The following is a 27,903-nucleotide window of genomic DNA, read 5'->3' on the forward strand; positions in this document are numbered from 1 at the left end:
CTGTCATAGTTTTAGTGTATTTGGAACGGAATTGTCCAAAATTATGTAATTAATTATGTTCAGCTTCTATTAAAATAATTAATTTCACCAAGTCGGCTAGCATGACACTTGGTAAAAATCAATTATTGAAAAAGAACTGGGAAAATGTGGGCAGTCATTATGGGTGTAATAGCTCATGTTTTAGGGCAATTAGGTGAAACGTTTTTACTTTTTAACTTTTTAAAACTTCTTAAACCAGGAATCTCAGGCATGCTATAACCCTGGAGTCAGGTGAACCATGTTTGACCCTTGGGTCACATGAGAGTCATCCGGACTACACTGCTTCATTCATATATTTTTTTTTCCTATCCTCACTGGTCACTTAGACCACTTAACAACATGAAATAAAGATCAAACTACGTGCTTTTTCTTCAACGGCGGAATGAACTGCAGATGGAGTAAGGGAAAGAAGAATCAAAAAAAGCATAAGCGTTTTAAGAGCAGAATAATCGCATTAACTGACCCAAATGTAAATGCTTCCTCATATCTACACCCTTTGGTTATGCCCTGGGCTTGGCCACGTGGCTTTTTTATTGTTTTTTAAATGGGACAGTAACAACTTAACTCAATCAAACTTAATCACAACCTTGAAAAAGTTTGTGAGTTTCCTCTTCCTCTTAAGCCGGCCCACAGAAAACCCACCATCTGGCCACAGATGCATGGAAAAGCCCCACTGATATCAACCAAGCCTGGCACAAATCAGCAGAAACATTCAGCTGACCCACAAGCGCAGATCATTTTAAGCCACTATGCTTTAGGAAGATTTACAAACTGCAATCACTGATACAATTGTCTTCAATGTTTAAAGAGCTAAACTATGGAAGACAGAGTTTAAATCCTTCTTGTGCCAGTTCCACTAAAAGAGAAAAAAAACCATTGTACTGATAGGAAGACAGACTTCAACTTAAGAAAGTATTTTCTAACAAGTTAACTTCAAATTTGAAATGCCTACAGGCAATGAATTTCCTGACACTGGAATAATTCAAGTTGGTGCTAACACAAATGCATTTTATTCATTCAAGAATTATATACTTCATCTATTCTTTTAATGCTACAAAATTATATACAAGTTATCAGTACAGTTATGCTGTAGAGTATATTGATTTTCTCATTCTTTTTTTTTTCTTTTTTTTTTTTTTGAGATAGAGTCTCACTCTGTCGCCCAGGCTGGAGTGCAGTGGCACAATCTCGGCTCACTGCAACCCCCACCTCCTGGATTCAAGCAATTCTCCTGCCTTAGCCTCCCGAGTAGCTGGGACTACAGGCGTGTGCCACCACATCCAGCTAATTTGATTTTCTCATTCTTTAATAAGGGTTAGAAACAAGAACCAAGTACTCATCCTCCTAGTATACCTCTTGGATGTAACTGCCAGAATTTTCAGCTAAGCTCTACTGGCCATTTGTTCACCCTAACAATAGAGAGAAGACCACTGTATGGACCTAACAGAACAAACTTTTCATTCTATCATTGATTCATTCATTTCAAGGGGCACCAGCTAGCAGTCTGCAGCTAGATCCTGTTTAGTGTTTTAGTGTTTTTTAAAATGTCAAACTACATGCCTTTTGTTTCGTACCCACTACATTCCCACCATATCCTACTTCACACATTTACAATACCAGTGTGGTGGTCCCTGTAGGTATTTAAGTTGAAGACTTGGGTGAATGCTTACTTATAAAATACATTCTACTAAAAGTTATGAGAAATACAAAGATGAATTCAGTATTGATTCTAGCCTCAGGGATCTTATAGTTTCATAGGGGAGCTGATCCCCTTACTTAATTAATTATAATAGAATTATAATAATTATAATAGTATAGTATAATTAATACTAATTAATTACTTAATTATAATAGAATGAGAGAGATGCACAGCAGAAGAGGTGCGGATAAAATGCCACTGCGCTGTTATAAATAATAATCGGATGCAGCTGGACTGAGCAGTAAATGCCTAATGGGTCCAAAAATTAGCAAAAGTCTCTTTTTTTCTGTTTTCTGTTTTGTTCTGTTTTTTTTTTTTTTCACAGAAACATCACTATTAGAATAGATATAAGTCTTTGGCATCTTTGTTAGTGATCTCTAACAAACAGGTGGGCCCAGATCATCACATATCCCTATTTTCATCCAAATTTAATTTAATGATATAACTTAAAAGTGACTTGACCTGGTGGGGATTTTCTTTTCCTACCTCAGTTGGAACTGACATAACTGCCACTTTTATATGACAAAGATACAGCCCTACTGTTTTTCATTACCATTGGCTTCTAATCAATTTGTTCCAAGCTCTTTGATCCTTAAAAAACTCAAATTAAGTATTAATATTTTAAAGCTGAAGCGATGGTTTTCATAATAAAAGCACATAACTTTTCAAGCCTATAAGCAGCTGGTTAATACATATACAATTAATATTTAAATATCTGTTTTGGTTTAATGTAAAAACTCTTCTAAAAATAATATCCTAAAATCCTAAAGGCTGGAGACACCAAAACACTAAACGTGGATACCAACTGACTCAGAACTAATGCTTCTACGCAACAAAACGTAAGGCTTCAGTGCAGCCAGCTTGGATATTACAAAGATAATAAATCTGGAAGTATTATCTTCTATTCCTTCAAATGCACTGGAACTTGCCCCGTACACTTCCAGCAGCTCCAACTCAGGAAATGTTGAATTTTCCTCAATTATAACTTGTGTTCAAGTGGCCGTAATCAAATACATAAATAAACTGAAGCTTTCCCATGAGAACTGTCAAAACTACATTATGTCCAGTCACAGAACTGAGGAGACTAGGTTCAAAAATACTGCAGACTTCTTTAAACTTATTCCATCTCTACATACCTACAGGTCATCTTTTAAACAAGTATCCATCAGTATGACTGTTTCTTTTTTTCATTGCTTTTTACCTAAACACTATGTGAAGTAGTCTGACTACTATAAATGTAAAATTTTCCAGATGGTATAAAATCACTAACAATCCCAGTAGATTGTTTTACCCGCATAATCTTAACTTTCCTTATTTTGATCATTCCAAATCTTTGAAAAGCCATTTCTAAATCTTACCAATGTCTAAGATAAATGTACATGTCATCAAGCTGCTCTAGCTGAGAAAACGACATTTGTGTAGCTCCTGAGTGGGAGACACCTCCCCACATTTTAATCGTACCCTGTTCCTGACTCTATACCCAAAATTATTAATTGTAGATTTAATACTGCCTCATGGAGTTATCCAAAAGATTACACGCATATAGCTTGCCTAAAAATACACCAAGTTTTCTATGAATTTTCCTTCTTGGTGTTAATATCAATACTTGCTACTGCTGCTGATAATTATGATGCTAGTTTATTGGAGATAATTTAAATTGTGCTGACTGTGGGTGAAATAATACCAGCAGGAATAAACGCCTGGCATTAAATTTACTTCCTGCTATTAAAATGTATAACAAATCATAGTTTATCTATTAGTGATGACCTCTTAAAAATTAGAGCTACTTTTATCACAACTGGAAAAATAACAAGACACTATAATGTCTGAAATTTTCTTTCATGGTAAACATTATCTGCCTTACATTCAAATGTGTTTGTTTTCCTTTGATCTTGGTAATACATTTCAAAAATCGGTAAGTTACTAACAGCAATAGGTATTAACCATACCCATTAGGTCCACAAACAAAATTAGGATGTGCTTTTCTTTTTCTAGGCTTTCCTATTTCATCCCACTGTTTTCTCCATTATTAAATGAAGAAAATATGCCTGCCAAATACACACTCAGAACTCCTCTGCTAACAGATACTTGTGAAAATAAAGCTTCTGAGAAGACGTAAAGAGAAGAAACAGTGTGATCTAAATGCTGTGAAGATCCCAATATGACGTTCACTAGTCTTGAAACCTGGCTGCCTTTAGTGTCTTTGATCCTGGATGTACAGACTTGTTCTCAATTACAGGCCTAATAAGGAACTATTTGCATGATTTTGTTTGTGGCTTTTAAATTTTATTTCTAATGGAAAATTACCACAAAAGTGACCTAATCACTTTTGAACCATAAAAGAGCTTCAAAAGGTTGTCAGTTCCAAAGAACACTAAAGTTTAACATATAAGAATCATTTCAATTTACTTTTTAAATTCATTTTTTCACTGCCTACTTCTGGAAAGAATTCAGAGAGACAAATGGGGAAAATGCACATATAATAGAATTTGATAAAACAAAATATCAAGTAAGAGAAAATAATTGTAACAAAAGCCCAGGCTTAAATGGTTTGAGGCAGTGAAATTCAGAAAAATACTTTTACTGGTGCAATTTTACTAGAAGAAACAGATTTTTCTTGGCATCATAGTCTACGGTTGATTTATCACAAGGGAATATAGAAAGTTTACTAAGCAAGATGAGTATGCAATAAGGTGGAAATGTCTTCAACAATTATTTTACTAAAGTTACATAAAGATCCTTCATTTGAATGTTACATCATTTAATATTAAAACACAAATTAATGAATATAGTCATATAAAATTATTATAATTACCAGAGATAAAGATCTCTGGGAATATAGAAACAAAGGTTTTCAAAAGCCTAAAGGAATGTATCTATGTGAGGTCTCATATATGAAGTGTTGATTCACATCTTGGACTTTAAAGATACATGTACAGTAATTTGTTACATGCTGAGGAACTTAGTATTATTGATTGAAAATATATTAATATACTTTTGTGATTGTGTTTTCTTTCCGGAAAATTATACAACTCAAAGTATTTCTCTTGAGGAAAAGGAGCATCGTGTTTTCTCAATACCAGTCTGAGCTGGAAGAGCCTGTGCAGGCAGAATCACAGTGTGCCCAAAAGGCACTCACCATGCACACATGCTCAGGGCTAGATAGTCTCATTGATGCCACACTTCCACATGATAGCCATAAAGGAGATAATATAAACTCCTGCCTTGGCCATAAAAGAAACTTAGCATTTCTTCCTTCCCTCATTGACGTGATATGAAAATATATACCTAAAATTTCCAAGGAAATTTTAAAAAAAATAGATTTGATAACCTCATGATATGAAAATATGACCTAAAATTTCCAAGGAAATTTTTTTAAAAATAGATTTGATAACCTAACTACAGGAAATGATTTGGAATCTTTACTGTAGGAGCCCCAGACATTCTTAGAGGCAGGATCTAAATAATATGTAAGATTCCTCCCAAGCCTCCTAATATCGTAGCCAGCTACAAAATTTCAATGTTCACCATCTACTCCAAAACCTCTCAGTAACTTTTTCCACTTGATGGATGACTTTTACTTTCTGAAATTTAGGATGATTGTGCTGATGAAAAACTGATTTTAATTAAATCTTGAAAATTAAATTGGAAAAAAAGCTCTTGCTCTCATATATTTCAGGTCACTTAGGTGTTTAGAATGAGTCATTCCTGAAATCTGTCTCTTCCATTTCAATCTCCCAGGATGTTATCACCTCCTTTATGGCACCCATTGCCTGCCTGTAGCACATTTATCTAGGTATATCCTCAATGATATGTCATGTGAGGGCACATAAGTATTTTTCTCCCCATATCTGAACTCTCAAGCACCATGAACTCAGAAGTGGACACTTGTAGTCAATCAGTGAAGGCCAGGTGACTAGAATTAAAGCTGGAGCTTCAATTATAGGGGAAACTAGCCTGTATATAGAAATTTGAAACTATGTCAATGAGCCAAATATTTCCAAAAAAAATCCTGGATTAACCTGTCTTTTTTTTTTTTTTTTTTTTTTTTTTTTTTTTTGATGGGGTCTCACTCTATAGCCCAACCTGGAGTGCAGTGGCACAATCTCAGCTCACTGCAACCTCCGCCTCCAGAGCTCAAGCGATTCTCATGCCTCAGCCTCCCAAGTAGCTGGGACTACAGGTGCACACCACCACACCTGGCTAATTTTTTGTATTTTAGTAGAGACGGGGTTTCACCATGTTGCCCAGGGTAGTCTCAAACTCCTGAACTCAGGCGATCCACTCACCTTGGCCTCCCAAAGTGCTGGGATTACAGGCATGAGCCACGGCACCCGGCCAAATATTTCTTAATGACTGAAATTTTAAATGAATTACTTTTAAACAGCCAAGACACTATTTTCATAAAATGTCCATTAAGCTTATAACTGGCCCCACTAGCACATAAAATACACTGGCACAGATTTGCCTGTCAAGTGGATTGAGATCCAGTGTGCAATGCCCCTAGGAAGTGGGGTGCAGTTACAAGTACGTACTGAGAAGGAAAGGTCTGGTACATGGGTCTCTGAAAAGTCAGGCTTGAGAAAGATGTCTCAATGTGAGACGCCAGACAGCCTAGGAAAAGCCTAAGAGAACAAGGTGCCTAAGAAAGGAGGCTGACAAAGAAAACAAAGTGAGGCATGAGATAAGAAGCAATGCATCAAAAGCAAGCTTAACCCACTGCCAGCTTCCCTAAAAGTACAACTAGCTATTGGGAAGTCTGTGTTACGGAAATCAGCCCCAAACTTTCTCTGTGCAATTAAGCCTAGTTATTTGAATCTTTTAAGATATTCTCCATCTCCCTTTTCCCTAATCACAATCATAACCTGGTAAAAGCAATGCCAACTGTCAATGTGCCAGATGACCAATAAATCCTGCTCTCACATATAGCTTTGATCTGTTATCAGTCAAAGACCCATTTCTAGACTTACTCGTAACAATTCCCTGGTGAAAGTATGAGAGCACAAGGATCATGAAGCAAATCACTTGAATTTAACAAATTTTATTCTAATTATCTGGGCAAAGAATCTCAGCTTCCACAAAGTTCTATTCTTTATATAAATAAGCACAGAAGTGCAGTTAAGTTGCAATCCACCTTCCCCGTAGCACCTAAGCGTATAATTAATTAATTAATTAGGAAGAAATGAGGATTTGGCATAAATCAGTGGTGAAAACCACCTGCTCCCCACAGCTCTCCAAAGGGCTAATACAATAAAGATGATGGCTAGGTGGATCTGATTTTATCCAACACAACCTTGCCTTTCCAAACTGCTGTGGGTGCCCTCTGGGAGCTGTGCCTCACTGGTGTTGAGTTTAGAATCATCTGGGCAACTATCATGCCTTTTTGAAGTCGCACGTGCACTTGGGAGAATATAGATACTACATACAATTGGAAGAACTTTTTAGGAAATATGGTAGGTGAATATATTTTGGGGGTCATTTTAGATTTTTGGTTATTTACCAACATCATTGCATAAGACACAAAAACATATTTAAGTAGATGGGGATAGTAATATTAAATCCATATATATGAATTTAAATATAATTTATGTTCAAAGAAAGACTTTAAAACAGATTCAAGCTAACATCTTGTTTTAAGCATTACAAAAGTATAATGTTGCTATTAATAATTCAGTAATAATGTTTAATCAATAAAAATGGCCACATTTTATATAATTATGTTCCTCGAGGTCTACTCATTCATTATGTAGAAACCACAGAGAAATTTTGCTCATACGTTTTATCATCCTGTATTTAATTCCAGACAAAAACCAGTGGTTGCAACTGACTTTAACATTGCTAACATGTAGTATCTCTGCTTTATTTAGAATATTATTTTGTGGAAAAACAAAACTGATATATAACTGACTTTCTTAAAAATCTTCTGTTTTAAGGGGCAAAAATAGGGTTCAATTTCTAGATACTTTTAAATTATTTTTTATTTTAAATTCTAAAGTACATAATAGGTAACTAAAGAATCCAGAATTAAAGAGTCAATGAAGAAACAGCTGCTTTCTTAGAGAAAGGGTGTACCTCCCTCCAAAATTAAACTTTAGCTCAATCCATTATACTGTATCTACATTTTGCCTGGTCACAGATTCCACCACAGTGTAAAATTTTTCCTATCACCCTGTTGTTTCTTTAACTGCTGGTCTGATATTCCTGAACAAGCTGTAAAATGTGCACTCTAGTAAAGTAGCTATCAAGTTCAAATTTATCTCCCGACACTTAACTCCAGAAAGGTGTAGTATTCACAGCACTGAAACACTGCCCTTGCCTGTAATCAATTGAAAGAACTAAGCACAACGTTTCCTATTTAGAGGGCTGTGCAACAGCCTACAGAAACAGCTAGAGATTGCATAACGTTTCCAAAGTTTTTCCAGTACTATGTCATTTATGTGCTTGAATAGTTAAGATTTTTTTAAATGTATTTTCAGGAGTTGATAAGAGTTTGTGCACAAAGTTTCAGAAAATAGAAAATAAAAAGGCTCCCTCAGTATGCCTGAAGTTAAACTTTAAGCACTCTTGATTGCTCTGCTATAGCTTAGTGGCAGAATCCCCAAATTAAGGATGAAGGGAGAAACTATTGTTCCTGACAGCCCTAGAGCCACCTGGGATGTAGCATTACTTACCTAAAGATGGGTCTTTGGAGATGTTTCTTCCTGATTGTGACATGGTCATCCATTTAAAGGTGAAGGTTTAACTTCTTCCTGGAAACCACTCCAGAAACTCCAGAGAGGAAATGTGGAAGCTTATCCTGATCTATTGTGCTGCAAGGAGCCCAGAAAGAAAAAGTAGTTTCCTCTTTCTCTTTTTGGGTGTTGGGAGAAAACTTCCCTGCTCTCTGCCAGCTGAGCAGTGTGTCCATAGAGGCCACATAAGACAGGCACGTTGGGGCACTCCCCCACAGAGCAGGGTGTGCAAAAACCACCAAGAGTCACGTTGATTCAGGCAAGAGAAGTGCACGGGACCCTCCGAAACAGAACAAAACAAACAGAAAACTTCCTACCCCAGTGTCATCCAGGTAGGAACTCCCTAAGTTATTGCAGCCATGAGAGCTCTCCTTCCACATGCTGGTCAAGCTCCGAAAGGCTAAGTCCCTCCCTGTCTTTAAAACAGACTGTTCTGAGGCTCAACTTTTTTTCTTCAAAATAAAAGTTGTACAGCTGGTTCAGCAGCCCCATGTGAGTACCCTCTGAAAGTTTGTTCTCTTAAAATAAGAACTGTATACAAATTAATGAAGAAAGATAGGCTCCGGTTGCATGGCTGGCTCTGCTTCAGATTATAATTATTTTACAATGTTGCTTGTATTCATGCTGGCTGAAGTGTGGAGACGACTCATCATTTTTAGCACTTATAATCTAATAACCTCCTCTTGGCTGAAGTTGAAGACGCCATATCAACTGATAGAAGCCCATGTGAAGCTGACCAGAGCTACAAAAGTTAGAAAAACAAAAATTGCTAATTTCTACTGGTGACATTATACCCAGATGTCTGTACCCAAATGTGGTTTCCAACTAAGAGGAAACATCTCTTGCAAAAAAAGAGATGGAAACACACACACATCCACATGCTTTTTTTTTTAACAAAAAGCCCCTCCAAAGTGCCCAGGAGCCTACGGTTTATATATTATGTGATGAAATTTGGATTTATAAAAGTAAAAGGAAAGAAAAGAAGGTGTAAAAGAATTTGTGAACAGCTGAAAATAAATGATATTAAAAATTGTTTTCTTTTAGAAGACAGATTTACACTGCGGGAACTCTTATTCTAGCTCCAGATAAAGGGAATGCTCATATTTTAATGTAACTTATTTTGGAGACCTTCCTGTATCTGAATTACTAACAAAGTTCCTATTCAGTCAATAATGTCATAAGATTCCAGTCAGAGATTTGTAATAAACTAAATCATTTCAAAGCATGATTAGAATGTTTTTAATATATACATGTAATAAAAAGGGAAAAATGAGTAATGTGCATGCCTTTAGTTGAATGATCCATAAAAATAAAGATCAAATGTCACAAAGGAGGATAAAATCTGTAGTTATTGGCACTCTCCAAATACTTCCAGGGAGAAAGATCACCTTTTTATTTTCCTCCCTGAGGAGAGATAAGGAAGGAGAAGAGAGTTATAAGGGAATCATGGATTTTATTGAGCCGTTCTAATCCAAACTAGGAAATGTAATCATTCTGAGAGCATTGAACTAAAAATAAAATAAACGGTTTCTAGTCCTAGTTCTATTGTAAATATGCCGGGCCATTATGGGCAAATTTCTTGACCTGTCTGAGACCATTTTCTTGTTTGTAAAATGAAATTATAATATTAATTGAATTCTATACTTCTTTCCAGCTTTAATGGTACTATCACATTATTTCTAAATCTGATTAGTCTGCTTCTTGCAAAGAAACTGCCATAGAAGTTATGATGCCTGATACTTCAAAAACTACACAGTTATTATGTACTGTTATAAATAAATAAGGAAGCTATAAATAAAAAGATGATTTTATATTATGTATAACATATTTATATAGATATTACATAGTTATATAGTGACATCTATGTCACTGTTCTCTTTATGATCAATAAGTACCAATGATAAATTCACATGTGTGCTATACAGCAGTTAAATATACAGACCATGTATAAACAAACTTAGATACAGATCTTTGAAGCGGATGCTTTATTATTACCATATGCTTCGGCTTTCTTTGTATTTAGGAAAGCACATAAGTAATAACACATTGTACAGGTCTTCTGGGAGGGATTTTGCATTTGTGGGTAGCATTCAATTTCTGTAGTCATGGTTTACCTACATTACCATTAATATAGCATAAATCTTCCTCCTGAGGGACAATTCAAGAAAATAATAGCCCATCAACTTTTAAAAATTAACTTTCATTTTGTCTTCTTTTGCATTGGAAATGTGAGACAATTTCTACATGAACACAATGGAGGGAACTCAACATAAATACTAATAAACATCTAGCCAAGGTACAGTTCAAACGGCAAGCAAGTATGAAATATAGCTTGAAATCCAAAGGCTTGATTACCAGCTGAAGAATCTGAAAGTTGTTAATCATAGGAAATCCATAACATACTTCATTACCTTAGGTTTATATTCTTTTTTTTTCTGTGATTAAGTTAGAAAGTTTAGATTCACTTTATGGAAAGCACTATATTTAAAACCAATCTTAGACCCTATAAAGCATTCAGATGATACCAGTAAATTAAATATTCACTGGGCACAAAGAAAAATATGTATTGCTTAAATGTTTTTATTACCTTTTTCTCAAAGAGCATTTAAATTTAACATTGGAAAAAAGTTGGCTTTATCAACTTATTCAACTTTAATGTAGTATTCAATAAGATATAAAGATTTCATGATTATTAATTAAATTACAAAAATATACTCCATACATTAACACAACTGTAGTGTGCAAAATCCTAAAATATATGGCATAAATAAAAAGGCCAGGTCTCCTATACAATAGACTATAATTTATTATGAATAGTTTTTTTCCTGAGGGGGGTCAGAAAGGGTGTTTTTATTTTTCCTGTTGTGGAAAAACAAAGTCAGGCTGACTTTGTCTAACATGTTCACACACATACCCTACCCGACTCAGTGCTGTTAGAAACTGTCCTAACTGGTGCTCAATAAATATGTTAATTTTCTAAAACACAAATCAGCTGAAACACACCAAGAATTCCATCTAACCAACTCATTTTGTGTGACAAAACACATAGATCAACCCATGTGACTTTTCCAACCAAAAGGACCCTAAGAGTGTCATGGTATTTTCCATTAAGCATCATGACAAAAGGTAAGCTTTTCTTTTCCTGATTTTCTTCATTGTTATAGTCTGGCTGTGTTTGTAATACACAAGTGCCAAAGTATGCAATGGCAGAAAGGTCATCTGATATTATGCCATCCCAAGCACTGGAAAATGCATGGGTCTGCAGGTTATCAGTTTAACCATGTAAGTCTAGTCAAATAGCATGTGAGACCACATGTGTGTCCTTTTTGTTAAACAACATTTAACTAAACACAATGTTACAAGTTATATATTTTAATGAGCTTCAAATTAAGTGCAGGAGGGAAAAGAAAATGCAAGAAAGAAAGGATTAGATGGCATTTTAGGTTTTATCATGACACATATACGATATTATCTTAATTTAAAAAAACACAACACTGCTTCTTTTACTCTTCCTTCTCTACCATTCACCAAAATTAAAGCTAGCCTTGTGTATGATTAGAGTACCTCACACACCTAAACTCCAGTTCAGTTGTTGCCAATCTTTTCTCTTTTTTTGACATATCATACATGAAAGATAAAGTGTGCATGTGATCCCCCCCCCAGGAAAGTTCCAAGGTCTTGCTAAAACCATGAAGAGTAAAACATGGGCATTAAATGCAAACACTACTATAATTTTCATTTGTCATAACTAGGAATATCACATCAGTAAAGCGGAACACCACTTGGTCAACTATACCATGAGATAAATGGCAAGGTATAAATTCTTCCTCATAAACTAACCATAACTCTACCCCTTTACCTCTAGAGGAAAAACTACTGCATATAAGTTAGTGAGAGCAGAATCATTTTCGAGGTAACTTAAATCTGATTTATTCTTCCAAGGTAAGTCATTCACAACTCTCAGCATTTTGTTCATTCTTTATAACACATTTCTTGTTACAAGTTTTACAACTGACTAAGAAGCTAGTAGATACATGATAGAGCTGGGATTTGAACTCAGATGTCTCATTCCTGAGCCCAAGCTTTTACTCCTTACAGTAGGCTGTCATCTTGGCAAGCACTCTGTCTCTGGGGTCACTCAGGATCTTTCTGGGCTGTACTTAACATTCTATCAGGAAAAAGAAGAAACAACTTACCACTCTAGAGAGTTTCTATTCTTCTTCTAACCGCCTACCCTACTCAAGTGTCATAACACTGCCAATTATGTTCCCAATACCTATAAACACCAGCCCTAGAAACATTTCCAAAGGGCCCTGATTCACTTGATATCAAGGTGAATTGAATAGGCTTATAGATTATCTCCTGCTAAGATATGAATGAAAGTTCTGTTCTATTATAAAGATCCCTAGACTAAAGTCAAAGAACATATATTTAAACGCCAGCTTTAGTGGCAAGTGTCCCTTCAACTCCCTGTATGTCAGTTTCCTCACTAGTCAAACTAAGAGGTTGGACCAGATGACCTCTAAGATCCTTTCCAGCTCTAAAATTCTGTACCTCTCTGACTAACCCTATGATAAAATGTCAAGTTATTTAAATTTAGTGTCCAACCAAGAATAAACTCTGTAGTCATTTTTAACTTTCCTTAACCACAACAAGGTCATGCATACCACCAGAATACTTTTCATCCCCATTGTTGTAGGATTAAAAATACAGCACACTACTCATATGTGAAAATAAATTAAAGCATCTTTTTTTAAATTGAGCTGTTGTTTGTTGTTGTTGTTGTTGTTTTCCTTATAGCTTCAACCAGGAACTACCCTCACTAAGCTCTGGAAAGTCAGGGATTAGTGTCTGTTGTATTCCCTATGCATAGTATATAAAAGATGCTCACTGGTTATTTGTTAAGTGAATGAATACATGAACAAAGTGATCATTAATGCTATCTCATCATCTTTTTATATAAATACATATTCTTTTTCTAAAAACTCAGTCATATCTGTTAAATGTGTAATCTTTCATATTTCCTCCAGCCAATTGTTTTTCTTCAAGGAGACACCAGAGTTTATAAGGAAGAGGGTTTCTATGACCTTGAGGTGGCAGGAAAGAGGTGGTCTCAGCCCCAAACCTGCAGGTCCCTGATCTCCTTTGTGTCCTCTGGTCTCTGCAACTATGTGCCTTGTCTGTCTTGTCACTTGGTTCCCTGCACACATCTACAGCGAAAATCCATGGCTTCTCTGATCAATTGCCTCAGTTTGGGAACCTTGGTCATTTGTCATGGATTGAGCCAATCTCAGCTTTCCTAGTTGCTTCAATATCCTCTAAGTCTCATCCACATCCTCCACTTGGATCTCTATTGAGGCTATTAAACCTTTGGCATCTGTCTAGGACCCCCCAGCCTCCTGCTGTGGTCATGGCAGGCTCATGACAGATACACTGCCCCATCTCAGCTAGCTTTTGACATCCTCACAGGGCTGACAGAACTTCCTGAGACTCCATCCCACACAGGCACTGAGGAAGACTTGGGATTGGCCACACCATATCACCATTTTTACTCTGTCATAGCTAACTCACTAAATCACAGCAAAATTCACTCTGCTTTAGCTTTTCACTTTCAACCAAACCTGCTCCTCCTCTGGGATTTCAGCTTATAGGAAAGAAGTCAAAATACTTCGACCATTTACACAAAACACCTTCTTTTGGGGATTCTCTTTTCTATACTTCATCAGGGCAGAAGAGATGCTTTCCCTATCTTACGTGGCAGAAAATATCTTAGTTTATCTCCTGCGCGCCTTTCATCCATGGTCTATAACAGACCCAATGTTCAAGTCTACAGGCCTTGATCATGTATATCAGGTAGAGCTTCAGGGATTTGAGAAATGATTTTTGGTGTGAACAAAGTCTGGCTTTCAGAAATATTGTCTTAAAGGGGCTCAAAATTTCCATTTAGGTTTTCAAAACTGGTCCACACCCATGCTTCTGGTCATACATATCAAAATGGAAGATAGACAAATACATTATCACTATATATGATGAATCTTTCTTATTCATTTTATTGGGTGCATAATGAGTACAGCATACCACAATATCCACATTCTGCCTGATCTGGCCCTCGTGTACCTGTACCCCTCATCTCAAAACCCTGACCTTTGGCTCATTCCCCACTAGCTGTGCTGGCATTTTGTGCCTCGAACACTTCATGCTCTTATCCTGCTGTTTCTGTACATACTGCTCCTTCTGTTTGAAACGCTTTTCATCCTGCTCATTGCTCAGATATCATTGCAGTGTCCCTCTTCAGAGATGTGACTCTCCTGACAACTCTATTTGAATTTCGTGTACCTGTACCTGCACTGTTTTTCCTCCCTCAGCAAGTATCATAATCTGTGTGCATCATAATCTGTTGAATTTTTTATTCACAAATGTATCTGTTCAATGCATGAATAAATCCATTCTGCAGGATGCAATAACTGAGGAAAAGATCAGAACATGTAACTTACCCTGACTACTATAAAAATAAACCTAGTCAAGTTATACCAAAAATATATTTTTTCTCATATATTTCTCAAAAATAGACTCACCGATCTCTTGTAATGCTTCAAAACATTTTGTAAAACTTACATTCGTGTTTCATATTTGCCATTACACTTCTTCAAATCTGGAACTTTACACAAACGAGAGCAAATACAATGGCATCTTGGTCCATGTTGTTCTGCTGTAACAGAATACTTGAGACTAGGTAATTTATAAAGAACAGAAATTAATTTCCTCACAGTTATAGAAGCTGGGAAGTCCAATATCAAGGTGTCAACCTCTGGTTTAGTGAGGGCCTTTTTACTACATCCTCAGATAGGCAGAAGGCAGAAAGGAAAGCTAATTGAAAATGAAGCCTTTTTTTTTCCTGAAAGGGCCTTAATCCCCTTAAGTGAGGAGCAGCCCTCCTGACCTAATCACCTCTTAAAAGTCCCCACCTCTACTACCACACTGAAATCACCTGAATTTTGGAGAGGACACATTCAAACCACAGCAAAGAGAACTGTAAAATTAACAACACAACTGAAAATCACTTTGAAAATGGTTCTCAACCTCACCAGAAATGTTTTCTACCTCAGGGGAAAATTTTCTATTCACTCAATAGCTTTATACTAGATTCCCTTGACTGGTGTATCAGACTCAGTTCATTGGCCACATATTCAATAGCAAAATACACAAGAATTATTATTTTCTTAGATTAATTAATAATAGTGTTCATATTTATAATTTCTAGTGACAGAAAAGCTGTTCCCCAAATTGGCTAACTCCCTGGTCATTTAAATCCATCAGAAACAAGGCTTTCTATGTCACAAAGTAGAAGAAATTCCTCTTTGTCACTGAAGTGTAGGAGCAGGTCGGTTAAAGTTTGATTGGCTCTAATTACCACTCCCACCAGTTCTCACAGCCTTAAGTGCTGCCCATCAAAAAACTTCCTATAAGTAGTGTAACATTCTATGAAAACATCAACAACAACATGGAAATAATTTAAAACAGATTCTCATAGCCATACATCCATTGCTCAGCATGTAATCAACGAACATATAAATCTACTATTAAAGGAAATGGCTTTTGTATAGTAGGTAGTTAAAGGAACATTGCAAAAAGAAGTCTCCTTAATATAAAATTCTCTTGAGTCAGAGGTTTAAAAAGGAGATGGTTGAACAGGGGTTTGAAGGATGAATAGATATTCAACTAGCAGAATAAGAAGAAGAGCAAGCAGAGTGTTTCATAAGCCCTAAGTACCATGCAATAATACGTGATTTCGAGTGCACATGGTGGGTGAAGCAGTGTGGTGTCACTCATGCGGCATTCGCCTGCAGAGTTACAGAGGCTCACACCATCACATAAAAAGAGGGGTTGTAATTAGGGAAGTGATCCATGTGATATCAAAGTTTAAAAGCATGTGATTCAGAGGTTTCCATTACTCCCCAAACATGCCAAAGATATTCTTATCTGCAATTCTTCAGGCAGTGGAAAGCTGTTCAAAAGTAGCTGCATACTGAGACTTGGTTAGTTTCTCTGAAACTCTGAAGTCCACCACAAAATCAACAACCTAACTTCAGTATTGAGTCCTCCTTACCAGCTTTCCTCCATATTTTAAGTTTGGCTTCAATATGATGCTAAATTGGATTAGCAATTTTTTTTAAGTCTGCTTAAGCTTTCAGTAATGCTTATGAATAAATGTTCAGAGCTACAAGCAAGAAATGAATTGAATCAATGTCAGTAATGGAAAATTCCTAAATGCTAAACTGTTGGCTTCTCTAAGCTTTGAGAATTAGACAGCAATAGAGATAATCATGACTCATACTGACTGAGTACAACCGTCCACTGACTTTGCCAGACTTCCAATAGTGTGTTTGGTAAGGTTCTGTGTAAATAATCCAAATGTATAGAAATAGGTTACAACACTTATTACCTTTCTAAAATAAAAATGAGTTATTAACAGAGAAAATAAATACCACATATATTTGTACCCTCACTCTTTAAAAAACTCATTCTAGTTTCAGCTTTTCTCTTTGCTTCTATGGAATACTCCCTCCAATCCAAATGCACTGTAATAATCTATCCTTGGCGATCTCATCTTTGGAATTACTATCTTCTTTTGAATATCAATGTATCATTACTATTAATTGTTCTATGACATGCCACAGTTACCATAATTTTTTTGTACTTTTATTTTATTAAACTCGAAATTCAAATTCCATACAGGATTTAAACTGGTCAGTAGTGCTTTCCCAAGCCCCATACTGGACACATTATTTATTGCATCATCTATTGCATGGCTCGATACCAGAATAGAATACTGGAAATCAAGTCTATCTTAGAAATGCTGCATCTTTTTCAACATTATGAACCCTCATCTTGCTCTATGGTACTAGAAAATAATAATTTTCCCTCATCTGCTGTTTACATGACCCAATGGAAAATGTTGAGGGAGGAAAGTTGGCAGTCATTTACTATGTGTCAGGTACTATACTTTATATGCCCTGTTTCAGTTAATTCTACATAACACACCCAAAAGGTAGAATCTCATATCTTCATTTCACACTCAAGGCAACTAGACTTTAGAAAACTTATATAATTTGCCAAAGACTGTATAGTTGGCATATTACAGTAATAGGATTTGAATCCAGTCTTTCTGATGCTGACCTCTTTGTTCTTACTAACATATTGCACTGCCTCTCCATGATCATATTCTTAGTTTTAATAGCAGCCTTAAAAAAGCACCTTGGCCAACCATGTTTTTAAAATTATAATTCTCTGATAATTTAAATTAAGTTGAACCCTAGCAGGAATTGAGACTTGATTTCAGAGACACATTTATCTGGTTTGGGTCAATCTCACAATAAAAGCCTTACATGTGGATGGATCAATGAACCATGAAAAGCAGAAGACTAAATATTTGGAGGCTTTAAAGTTTAAATTTTGCCATTTGTTTGCTGTATAATCTTCATTGAACAAAAGTGGATAAACAAAATTTCTGGTCAAAACATCACTGAGAAACTCATGAGGAAGAAATCAGATTAGTAAATGTGCAAATGAAGTTGTAATGTATATCCCCAACATACAGAATGGGTCTCCAACACAAAGTTGTGTCTGTAAGGTAATTTTCTCTTTGAAATCATATTTGCAACCACCCAAATCATAAAAATAATTAACTGATTAATTAAAACTCTCTACCTTTTTTCTAAATCACTTCATAAGATGTTCCACCTTCACTGAAAAGGCTAGATAGGCTCCATTCATAGACTTGTAAAGCTAAGAGTTACCTATGAGATTACCTAGCCCCTATATCCAATAAAAGAGCTGTTGCCATTATAGAGCACATATGTACCAGGCACTGCTGAGGATTCTACAGAACCTATTACACTGAATTCCCCAGATGACAATATGGGATAACACTAGTATCCTAATTTTAGAGATAGCTAATATTGTACAGCTGGGACTGACAAAGCAAAGGTTTGAACCTGGGACTGCTTTTCACCAGAGTCCACAGAATTAATTACTAGTGCCTTGTAAGGTTGGGTCCATCTAATATGATTCACTTGGATTCTTTCTCTCTGTTTCTTATAATCATTTAATATTTTTATCTTCACTCTGTTCTTTTGCTCTGTTTCATAAATAATTTTCTTTTCCAGTGATAAGCATCAAGTGTATTATTAACTAGTTCTTACCTTAAATTTATGGAGATTCTGAATTCACTTCTCTTGGTTGTTCTGCAAATACAGAACATTGCTGCTGTTTTGAATGTACACATTGTTTCAATATAGTTCATGAACATCAATTTTTTGACCTTGAGGTAATGAGTTATTTGTTATAAATAGAATCATAGACTTCTGGAATCTGGAGGGGTTTTCAAGGTCGAGTTATTCACCTTCCTAGCCATTACAGAATTCCTCTTGTTTGTCCAGAGAGCACTTACCTCTCAAGTATCCCTGAGCTGGTAAAAGTAAATCTACTCTTCCCCTGATCTCCAAATTTAAGACCTCTCATAATATGAGCATTTCATCTTGTTAAATGCTACTTGTATTTAAAGATAGAAACTTCTTATACCAAGTTATTTAGCCAATACACAATCAAAAAACAACAATCTACTCCAAGAATGGAGGGAAAACTGGCTGTGTTCAGCTTACTAAGAAGTCCTATGTTGGTCTCCAATGGGGCCACTTCTAAGGCATATGAAAAGGTAAATTTTGGTTTTAATTTTTAAATTTTGAAATATAATCTATTTTTAAAAGTAATTTTAATACAATTAAGTGCATTCATAAAATAAAAGGAACAAAAGAGGCAAAGAAGGGAGAGAAAGGAAGACTCACAGAGGAAATTATGCTGTTTTAGCAAGGTTTAGCCAGTGCTTGGAAGTTCATCAGGGGAAAATTATTTACTAGAAAGACAATGTAGGGAAAGAAAGTTCAGTCAAAAAATGGCAGAAAGTAATGCAGAGGCATGAAACGCCATAGTATTCAGGAAGATATCCTGGCATGACTTAAAGGTAAAAATATGAGGAGAAATTACAGGAGATGAATCTGAAAAATTATAGAGACCAAATTATATATGCCATACTGAAGAGCTGAGACTATATCCAATAGACAATGGGGAGCCACTAGTGCGCTACCATCAGAGAAATGATACCTTCTACTTTGCAGTTTTGGAAGATCTCACTGAACAGTGTAGAAAATATTTTTTAGGATTACAAGTATGGGTATAGGGATATCAGTAAAAAGCATGTTAGAGTAGTCTAGGTGAAAGATGACTGTGACTTGAAGTAAGGCAAAGGCATTAATTGCAAAAGAGAGTGTATTCAAGAGATATTAACAGGGATAGTACATAGGTTGTAGTGCATAATAAGGTGTACTGAATGAAAAAGAAAAAGGATTCTAAGATAATAATTAGATTTCTGATTTGTTATCTGGGAGGATGGTGTAAGAAGACCCAGATTGGTAATAAGAAGAAAGAAGTATAATGGTAAGTTTATTGGTCACACATAGTGAATTTGTGATGCCAAAAGATGGTTCAAGTGAAGATATTTAACGGGCAATTAGATATTTGAATGGTGCAGGGGGGTAGTGTGATGAAAGAGGAAAGAAGACAGTTATGGAGATAAAATGTGGGGGAGGGGAGTTGCATAAATATAAAATTATGAATGTGGATGGTCTTTCTCAGAGAGAACATTTAGATTACAGAAGTAAAGTACCAAGAACAAAACTCTGGCAATTGAGGAGATGGACAGGGACGAGTATTCAGCAAAGATGTCAGAGAGAATTGGGAGTCAGGAGGAGAAGTTTGTCCTACAACAGAAGTGGAGAGGGCGTCAAGTGGAAGAAAGATGTCACTGGTACCAAAGCTGCAGAGCAGTCAGAAAGATTAGTGGAACATTTCCACTAAACATTTCCAGTAAAGTTGGCAGCATGGAAGCCACTGGTGTCCTTAATTAAGGCAGTTTCTGTGCTGGAACAATCCCATATTCAGTAAGACAAAAAGTTCTGAAACCAAGAAAACCTTTAAGATTGGGAGAATTTTTCTGATTAGGCACACAAAAAAAGCACTTCAGTTAATTGTTTCTATGGAAATAATAAATATGAAAGGAAGATATGGGCTAACTGTACAAATATTTGAAGTCACAGAAAAAGTACATATGGCTATCTGTACATGACAACATTTTACTTCGAGGAAGTTGTTGTTTCCTACCTTAATGCCTTGATTTAAAGTTTCTGAGGATATTTTCTTTTGGGAGGACATGTGTAGGAAAACAACAGAAACATAAACCAAAAGAAAAGTTGCCCTAATTGTGTCTTCCTCAGTTGGAATTCACTTGAATAATCTTTTTTGGTTATGGTATACGTAGAAAGGGTGACACTGTTGTCCCAGAGCATATAATTTACGCAAACACAGATCATCTCATATATCCTCCTCTTCCTTTCAGGAATCATTTCCAGAATCCCAGTGCTCTCATTTTAATTTCTGGAACTTCAAGTCTCAAACTGAAGAAATCATCTAGGGTTAATAGTCTACATATTTTCTTCCCATTTTGATTTCTATAGAAACTCGCATATTCTGTGTTTCATTGGCTCAAAATGGTACTCTGAGCCCGCTGACTCGAGGAAGAAAGGAAATCTGCCAATATATTAAGAGATGACAAATTCCTCTTATTACATTCTGGGACACGATTATCAAAAACTCTAACAGAAAGTAACTGTGGCAGATCAATGGGATGCTACTTAGTTATAGGCATGCCTTTAAATCATACCACATAGCTGTCTATTCTTCCTGACTATATGCAGACATCATATACTTCCACTCAACTGCAGTAAATGCCTATTGTGTTTTCATTTATGAAGAAATAATAAATGCTCGACATATTTCTGCATTATTGAAACAAGATATATTCTAAATAAAATACTTTTCTATTGAGAAATGAATTAACAGTACATAAAACTTAAGGCATATTCTCAATATTATAATTGGATTTTTCCAAATTATCCAAAATGCTTATTATCCCCATAATATGTGTTTAAAATATTCTTTATTTTCTCTTCCACTTTAAAATGTTACTTTTATTATGCATTTAATTTTCATGGGTTTTTTTTTTTTTTTGCTTTATTTCTCTTCTTTTCTGTTGATTTTTCTGCTCAAGCACCAAACTGGTTCAATTAGTGTAGCTTTTAGTATGCCTAAACATTGAATAATAACAGTCTTCCTTCAGTTTATTTTTCCCCTTACCACGAAAATTTTTTGGATACTAATGCATGTGTGCTAGTCCATTCTCGTGCTACTAATAAAGACATATCTTAGACTGGGTAATTTATAAAGGAAAGAGGTTTAATGAACTCACAGCTCCACATGGCTGGGGAGGCCTCATAATCATGGCAGAAGACAAAGGAAGAGCCAAGGGTCATCTTACATGGCAGCAGGCAAAATGGCTTGTGCAGGAGAACGCCCATTTATAAAACCATCAGCTCTCATGGGACTTATTCACTACACAAGAACTGTATGGGTGAAACCACCCCCATGATTCAATTATCTCCACCTGGCCCCATCCTTGACACGTGGGGATTATCACAATTCAAGGTGAGATTTGGGTGGGGACAAAGCCAAACCATATCAGCATGTTTATTCTTCTCCATAAATTTATTTTTACATATAATAATTTTATATGTATAAATCTCCTATTTATTTGAGCAAAAGAATATTGAGGATAATAGGAGCCAGGTTGTTCATGATTGGAGATGGAATTTCACATATGGAAAGGGGAAGAACTAAAATAGGTACTATGGCATTGGCTAGAAGTTAGAGGTACTGGTATAAACTATAGGTTTTATAAATATAATATATACAACCCTAGCTATGTCCAGTGAGAGGAGCAAGAAACAACGCTACAACAGTAGCAATTAGCACACCTAACACCCAAATTTTGTTTTCTATATATGATTCACTACTGAAAGTGATCAAGATTCCTCATAAAATAGGCTGAATCCAGGGCTGGGAAGAGAGAAAGTATAAGATAAATCTGGAATACATCACACTAGAAAGTAAGGATGCATTCAAAGAATGATGGTAGCATATCAAAAGAACATGCAAATGAGCTTGAAGAGGCTTCATTGATCAAATCTGGGACAATCTGAGCATCAAAACTAATGATAGCAATGTTTTATGTCTTATTGCCCACTGAATAAAAACAGAATCCATGAGTCATTTGTGATAAAAAATAAATGAATGAATACATTAGGAATAAAGGTCTTCCTACTGGAAAACACCAACTGATAAATACCAAAGGAATGACAGAGCTAGAAAATCAGTGAATAGTAAAACCATTGGGTGAAAATTTGGTGAGAAAGAAGCAGGATATTTATACAGCCTCAAAATATCATTCTATAAATTTCTAATTAATTCAAAAATTAAAAATGGGAATATTACTGGTATTGCATCACTATTAGGACAAACCAGGATTAATTATGTGCCTCCTGACCCAATATCACAAAAACAAATCTACTCATTTTTGTAGAAATAAAAATTTCTAATTCTTTTCATGGAAATACCAAACATAACCAAAGTGAGGGAAAGTCTATAAATGGCCTGTACTCTAAAAATGTCAAGGTCAAAAAACACAAGGAAAGGTTGAAGAACCACTCCAAATTAAAAGACCCAAGAGAACTGACAACTAAATGCAATGTATCATCTTAGATTTCCTTCTACATTAGGAATGACATAGATATAAAAGATTATTGGGACAAAGACAAAACTTGAAAAAGAACTGCAGATTAAACAGTATTTTACCTGTATTAAATTCTTTGATTTCAATTGTGCTATATATGTGCAAATGTGTGATAAAAATTATACATTTTTATCATTACATAATTATTTTATCATTACATAAAAATTATACATTTTATCATTACATAATTATACATTATGTAATACATATTTAATTTTATTCTATTCATATAATAAACAATATTTATATGCATGTTTAATTATACATGAATAAAGAGAATAAAGACAATGATAAATGGGGCAAAACATAAACAATTGTTCCTGGACTTCCTTGTACTATTCTTACAACTTTAAAATTATATTAAATTTGAAAATTTTTTTAAAACTTGTTGCAACTTTAATTTTTAAATTATACAGAAATTATAGATTTTAAAAGGTCAAAGGAAATGTATAATTTAGCATCATCTTGAAATGTTGCATCTTACAATAAATTTTGCTACATCAAAACTTTGTGATGCCATATTTCAGAAGCAAGGTTAACAACTTTGGGAGAATGACATCTGTGTATTGTCTCTATTCACAGTGATTTACAAACAAAACAAAACAATCAGTAATAAATAAGATGGGTAATCTGTGAATATGTTGAGTATTAAGCCCAGCCAAAATATTCCCCCTTCACCCTCAAGGGGGTTCAGGTAAATCCCCCTTCTGAGGTTTACCTGAATTCTTCAAGTAGAACTAATCATACAACTCTTAACTCACATGCCATTGTTTTTCTAATTTTCCTAGGACAAATAAAACTTTCTACCTTGGATAATAATTATGTATACACACATTATCTTTGAGAATCAACTAAAAAAAAAAACCCTTAAGGATAGAACTCCCATTTGCTTAAAAATTTTTCAGTGGCTCCCAGATGCCCTTAAAATGGTCAAACTGTTTAATTTATATTACATAAAATATTATATATTTAAGCTTCATAAATCACATATATATAATATAGTGATATGGTTTGGCTATGATATGGTTTGGCTCTGTGTGCCCACTCAAATCTCAGGTTGAATTGTAATTCTCATTGTTGGAGGAGGTACCTGGTGGGAGGTTATTTGATCACGGGGGCGGATCTCCCCCTTGCTGGTCTCGAGATAGTGAGTGTGTTCTCATATATGATGGTTTAAAAGCATGTGACACTTCCTCCTTTGCTCTCTCTTTCTCCTGTCAACATGTGAAGATATGCTTGCTTCCCCTTCGCCTTTCACCCTGATTGTAAGTTTCTTAAAGCCTCCCCAGCCATACCTCCTCTACAGCCTGTGCAAATGTGAGTCAATTAAACTTCTTTTATTTTCTTTTTTACTTTTTTTTTTTTTTTTGGAGACAGAATTTCACTCTTGTTGCCCAGGCTGGAGTTTAATGCCACGATCTCAGCTCACTGCAACCTCTGCCTCCTGGGTTCAAGCGATTCTCCTGCCTCAGCCTCCCGAGTAGCTGGGATTACAGGCATGTGCCACTATGCCTGGCTAATTTTGTATTTTTAGTAGAGACGAGGTTTCTCCATGTTGGTCGGGTTGGTCTTGAACTCCTGACCTCAGATGATCTGCCCACCTTGGCCTCCCAAAGTGCTGAGATTTCAGGCATGAGCCACCGCGCCTGGTCAAACTTCTTTTCTTTATAAACTGTCAAGTCTCAGGTACTTATGTATAGCAATATGAGAACAGACTAATATACGCTAGGTCTCTCAAAATCTCCCTACCCACTCATTCACTAAATAGACACATGGTCCCAGCTTTGGCAATATTGGACGACTTTCAGTTCACCTAAATCCCTACATTTTCCCTCCAAGAAGTTTTAAGTTCCTTTGCCTAGAATATGCTTCCTTCAAATTCTTCCCCCAGCCATTTCTGGCTTCATGTTTAACCCTCAGTATGGGTATGGGTATCTCTTGCTTCTAGAAGTCTTCCTTGAGAATCACATCTGAGATAGATGTCCCTTCTTTGTGGCTGTGTATTTTTACTTCCAGTTTCAAATCATCAGTAGCATGATTACAATAGCACTTATACTTCTTTTCATTAATCATTAACTATAACTTTCCTGTCTCATTTTGTACAGTATTGAGGGAATAACTCATCTTTGTATTCCATATATTTCTTTAATACTGTCTTGTATAAAGTAGCTTGGCAATTAATAAATGCATATCTATATTGTACTTGAGCAAAATGCTACTGATGAATTTTGAGTTTGAAGAGAAATCTATCTGTCTGTCAATACATCTCTCTCTCTCTTTCTCTCTCTCTTTCTTGCTCAGACCACTAAGAAGGCTTAGAAATAATGGCAGCTCAGTAGTAATGGGCATACCTAGCACCAAGACCTTAGCTTCTATATATCATTATCTACTAAAAAAGAAATCATCATCTATCCACACTTACATGTATGCATATATAGCTGAATAACTTATGTTTCCCAAAAGAATGTACTTCAGTACTTAATTTAGTACTCTTATTCTTCTTTTTGAATAGAACAAGGAAAAAGAACTCTTCAAAAAGAGTGGAAAAGATAGCTAATCCTCTGGGGTTTTATGTGCTAAAACAGTCCTGAGATACACAAGTTAAACTTGGCATACTTTGGATCTGGGCCAAAAATTGTTTTTATTGGCTGTAGAAAATGGAATTTTAGACCATGTTGAGCCATACTATAATTATGTTTGGAAATGCATGATGTGATGGTTGAGCATTCAGTGCGACTAAATGAGTTTATATCTTCTGGAAAGTGATTGATCATATTTTTCTCAGCATTTAAGCCTTATGCAGGCAAAAAGAAAAGAAGTTTTACTTCTTAACACCATTTACTGAAAATATAGAAACACAAATATTTCCAAAAGACAATGAGGAATTATAAAGGAACTTTCTTCTAAATATAGTTATCAAGATCTCAACAGGGTTAATATAAGCCTAAAGTCAGCTTTTTATTGATAGAAAAACAACAGTAAAACAAATCATTTAGAATAAATAGTTTATGCCTTGAGCTATCGCCTCAAAATAAACATTCCATTTTCCCACTTGACATTGACTCAAATGACATTGTTTTGCTTCTAAACAGGATTATTTTTTCTAGGTTCCACGGATGTTGGTGATTTCCTTCAGGAGAGTTGAAACTGATAAATATTGTTTTAGAGAGCTGATCTGGGAGTTGAAAGGAAAATATTTTATGCCAATAAAAATTAAATTAGCTTCAACGTGAAAGCTATACAAAAGAGGAAAATACATAACACAAGAATATAATTCAATGATTTAGGCAATGTTAAGAGCTGAAATACCATATAGCTTTTAATACTATTATTTGGAAAAGTTTCTGCCTAGGGCAATACCAATGTAAACATTTCCGGTTTCATCCCTGCCAAATATTGTTGTTTTTTCCATTATTGAAGCTTAAAAATACTTGGGCTGTTTTAAAGATTAGTGTGTTGGCATAAAACCGCACATGCTTCCTAAAAGTATTTTCTTTAGCCCTCAATCATGACATTTAAAAACATTTTTCATGATATTTAAATATTGTCAAGGTACTTTGGCATCTAAACAGAATTTCACCAATTCTCATTAGGCAATTAGTTATGATAGAAATGAGGTAACATGCTGAGCCATGAATATTCAGTATTTATCACTACTTAAAATGCTAATATGCAAGATAAAAATGCCAAGTACACTTTTTTGGATTCATTTAAACTTAAATCGTAGGGATGGCATTGTGTTTTCATCATCTCAGCTTTTATCATTATATTAAGATTTTAAATATAATAGCCAGAATATATTAATTACAAAGCAAAGTGGTTAGCAATGGTTTCCCAGGGTTATTTTGTAGTATCTTAAAATGCTGGCCAGATGAAAAGCATGCACAATTACCGCATCTCCTGCCTAGAAGAGATTGTGGACCACTCAGCTCTGTTAGAACAGCATACCAGTGAAGTCAAAGCTCTCACAAGGTTCAATTAACATAGGACAAAGATAAACTTATCTTAGCCATTGATATCATAAAGGTATGCTGTTTACCCCAAATAAAATCAGCTTAGAGGATAGAGATAAATTTTACCGCCATTAAACATTTGTTAAATTGAGTGCAGTCTCCTGTTTTGGTCAGGAGTGGCTACTACAACATACCTCGACTGGGACTAAGTATTCTGTGTCTAAAATGTCAGATTTAAGAACTGAGGACAGATATCTATTTGCCTTGAAGCAAAGAACATGTATTCAGATTGAAAATTTGCTTTGTAAATGGAAATGAAGGAGAGAACAATTAACAAATTTGCTAATATTGTCATTTGGTTAATTAACTTACCTACATTACACATGTGGACTGTTTAGTTCAAATGATTAAATATTAAGTTTATGTGCCCTTCAATGATTAAGCAGCCTTCTCTGGTAGAGAATAAAAAGCATGAACTCTGGAATGGCCTGCTTTGGTTAGAATCCCAGCTCCTCATCTAACAAGGTATGTGACCCCCAGAAAATTTTTTAAAATAGTTAAGGTTAAATTTCCTCATCTTCAAAGAAGGGAAAATCATCATCACCACCATATGGGATTTCTGTGTTTTTTAAGTGAGATTATATATATATATATAGATCACATAGACAAATGCCTGATACATAGTAAACCTGCACAAAATCTTTTGTTTTGTCATTTTAATCTATACATGAAACTCCAGAA

General features: G+C 35.3%; 1 protein-coding gene across 11 annotated transcripts in view; it reads right to left on the bottom strand.

Moving 5' to 3' along the window:
* Positions 1-27,903, bottom strand: part of PDE1A (phosphodiesterase 1A) — a 478,638-nt gene that overhangs the window by 284,427 nt on the left and 166,308 nt on the right. For 3 of the 11 annotated variants that reach the window (XM_054478975.2, XM_054478977.2, XM_063647671.1), the window contains exon 1: positions 8,410-8,874. The exons of 6 other annotated variants lie outside the window; for them this stretch is intronic. In XM_054478975.2, the coding sequence (XP_054334950.1) occupies positions 8,410-8,462 (53 nt within the window). In that variant the 5' untranslated portion in view covers positions 8,463-8,874. Of the gene's footprint in view, positions 1-8,409; positions 9,020-27,903 lie in introns of those variants that run through there. 2 more of the 11 variants (XM_054478971.2, XM_054478980.2) reach the window with 1 other exon arrangement.

The sequence above is a fragment of the Pongo pygmaeus genome, chromosome 11 (genome assembly GCF_028885625.2).
Source record: "Pongo pygmaeus isolate AG05252 chromosome 11, NHGRI_mPonPyg2-v2.0_pri, whole genome shotgun sequence".
In the NCBI taxonomy this organism is placed as follows: domain Eukaryota; kingdom Metazoa; phylum Chordata; class Mammalia; order Primates; family Hominidae; genus Pongo; species Pongo pygmaeus.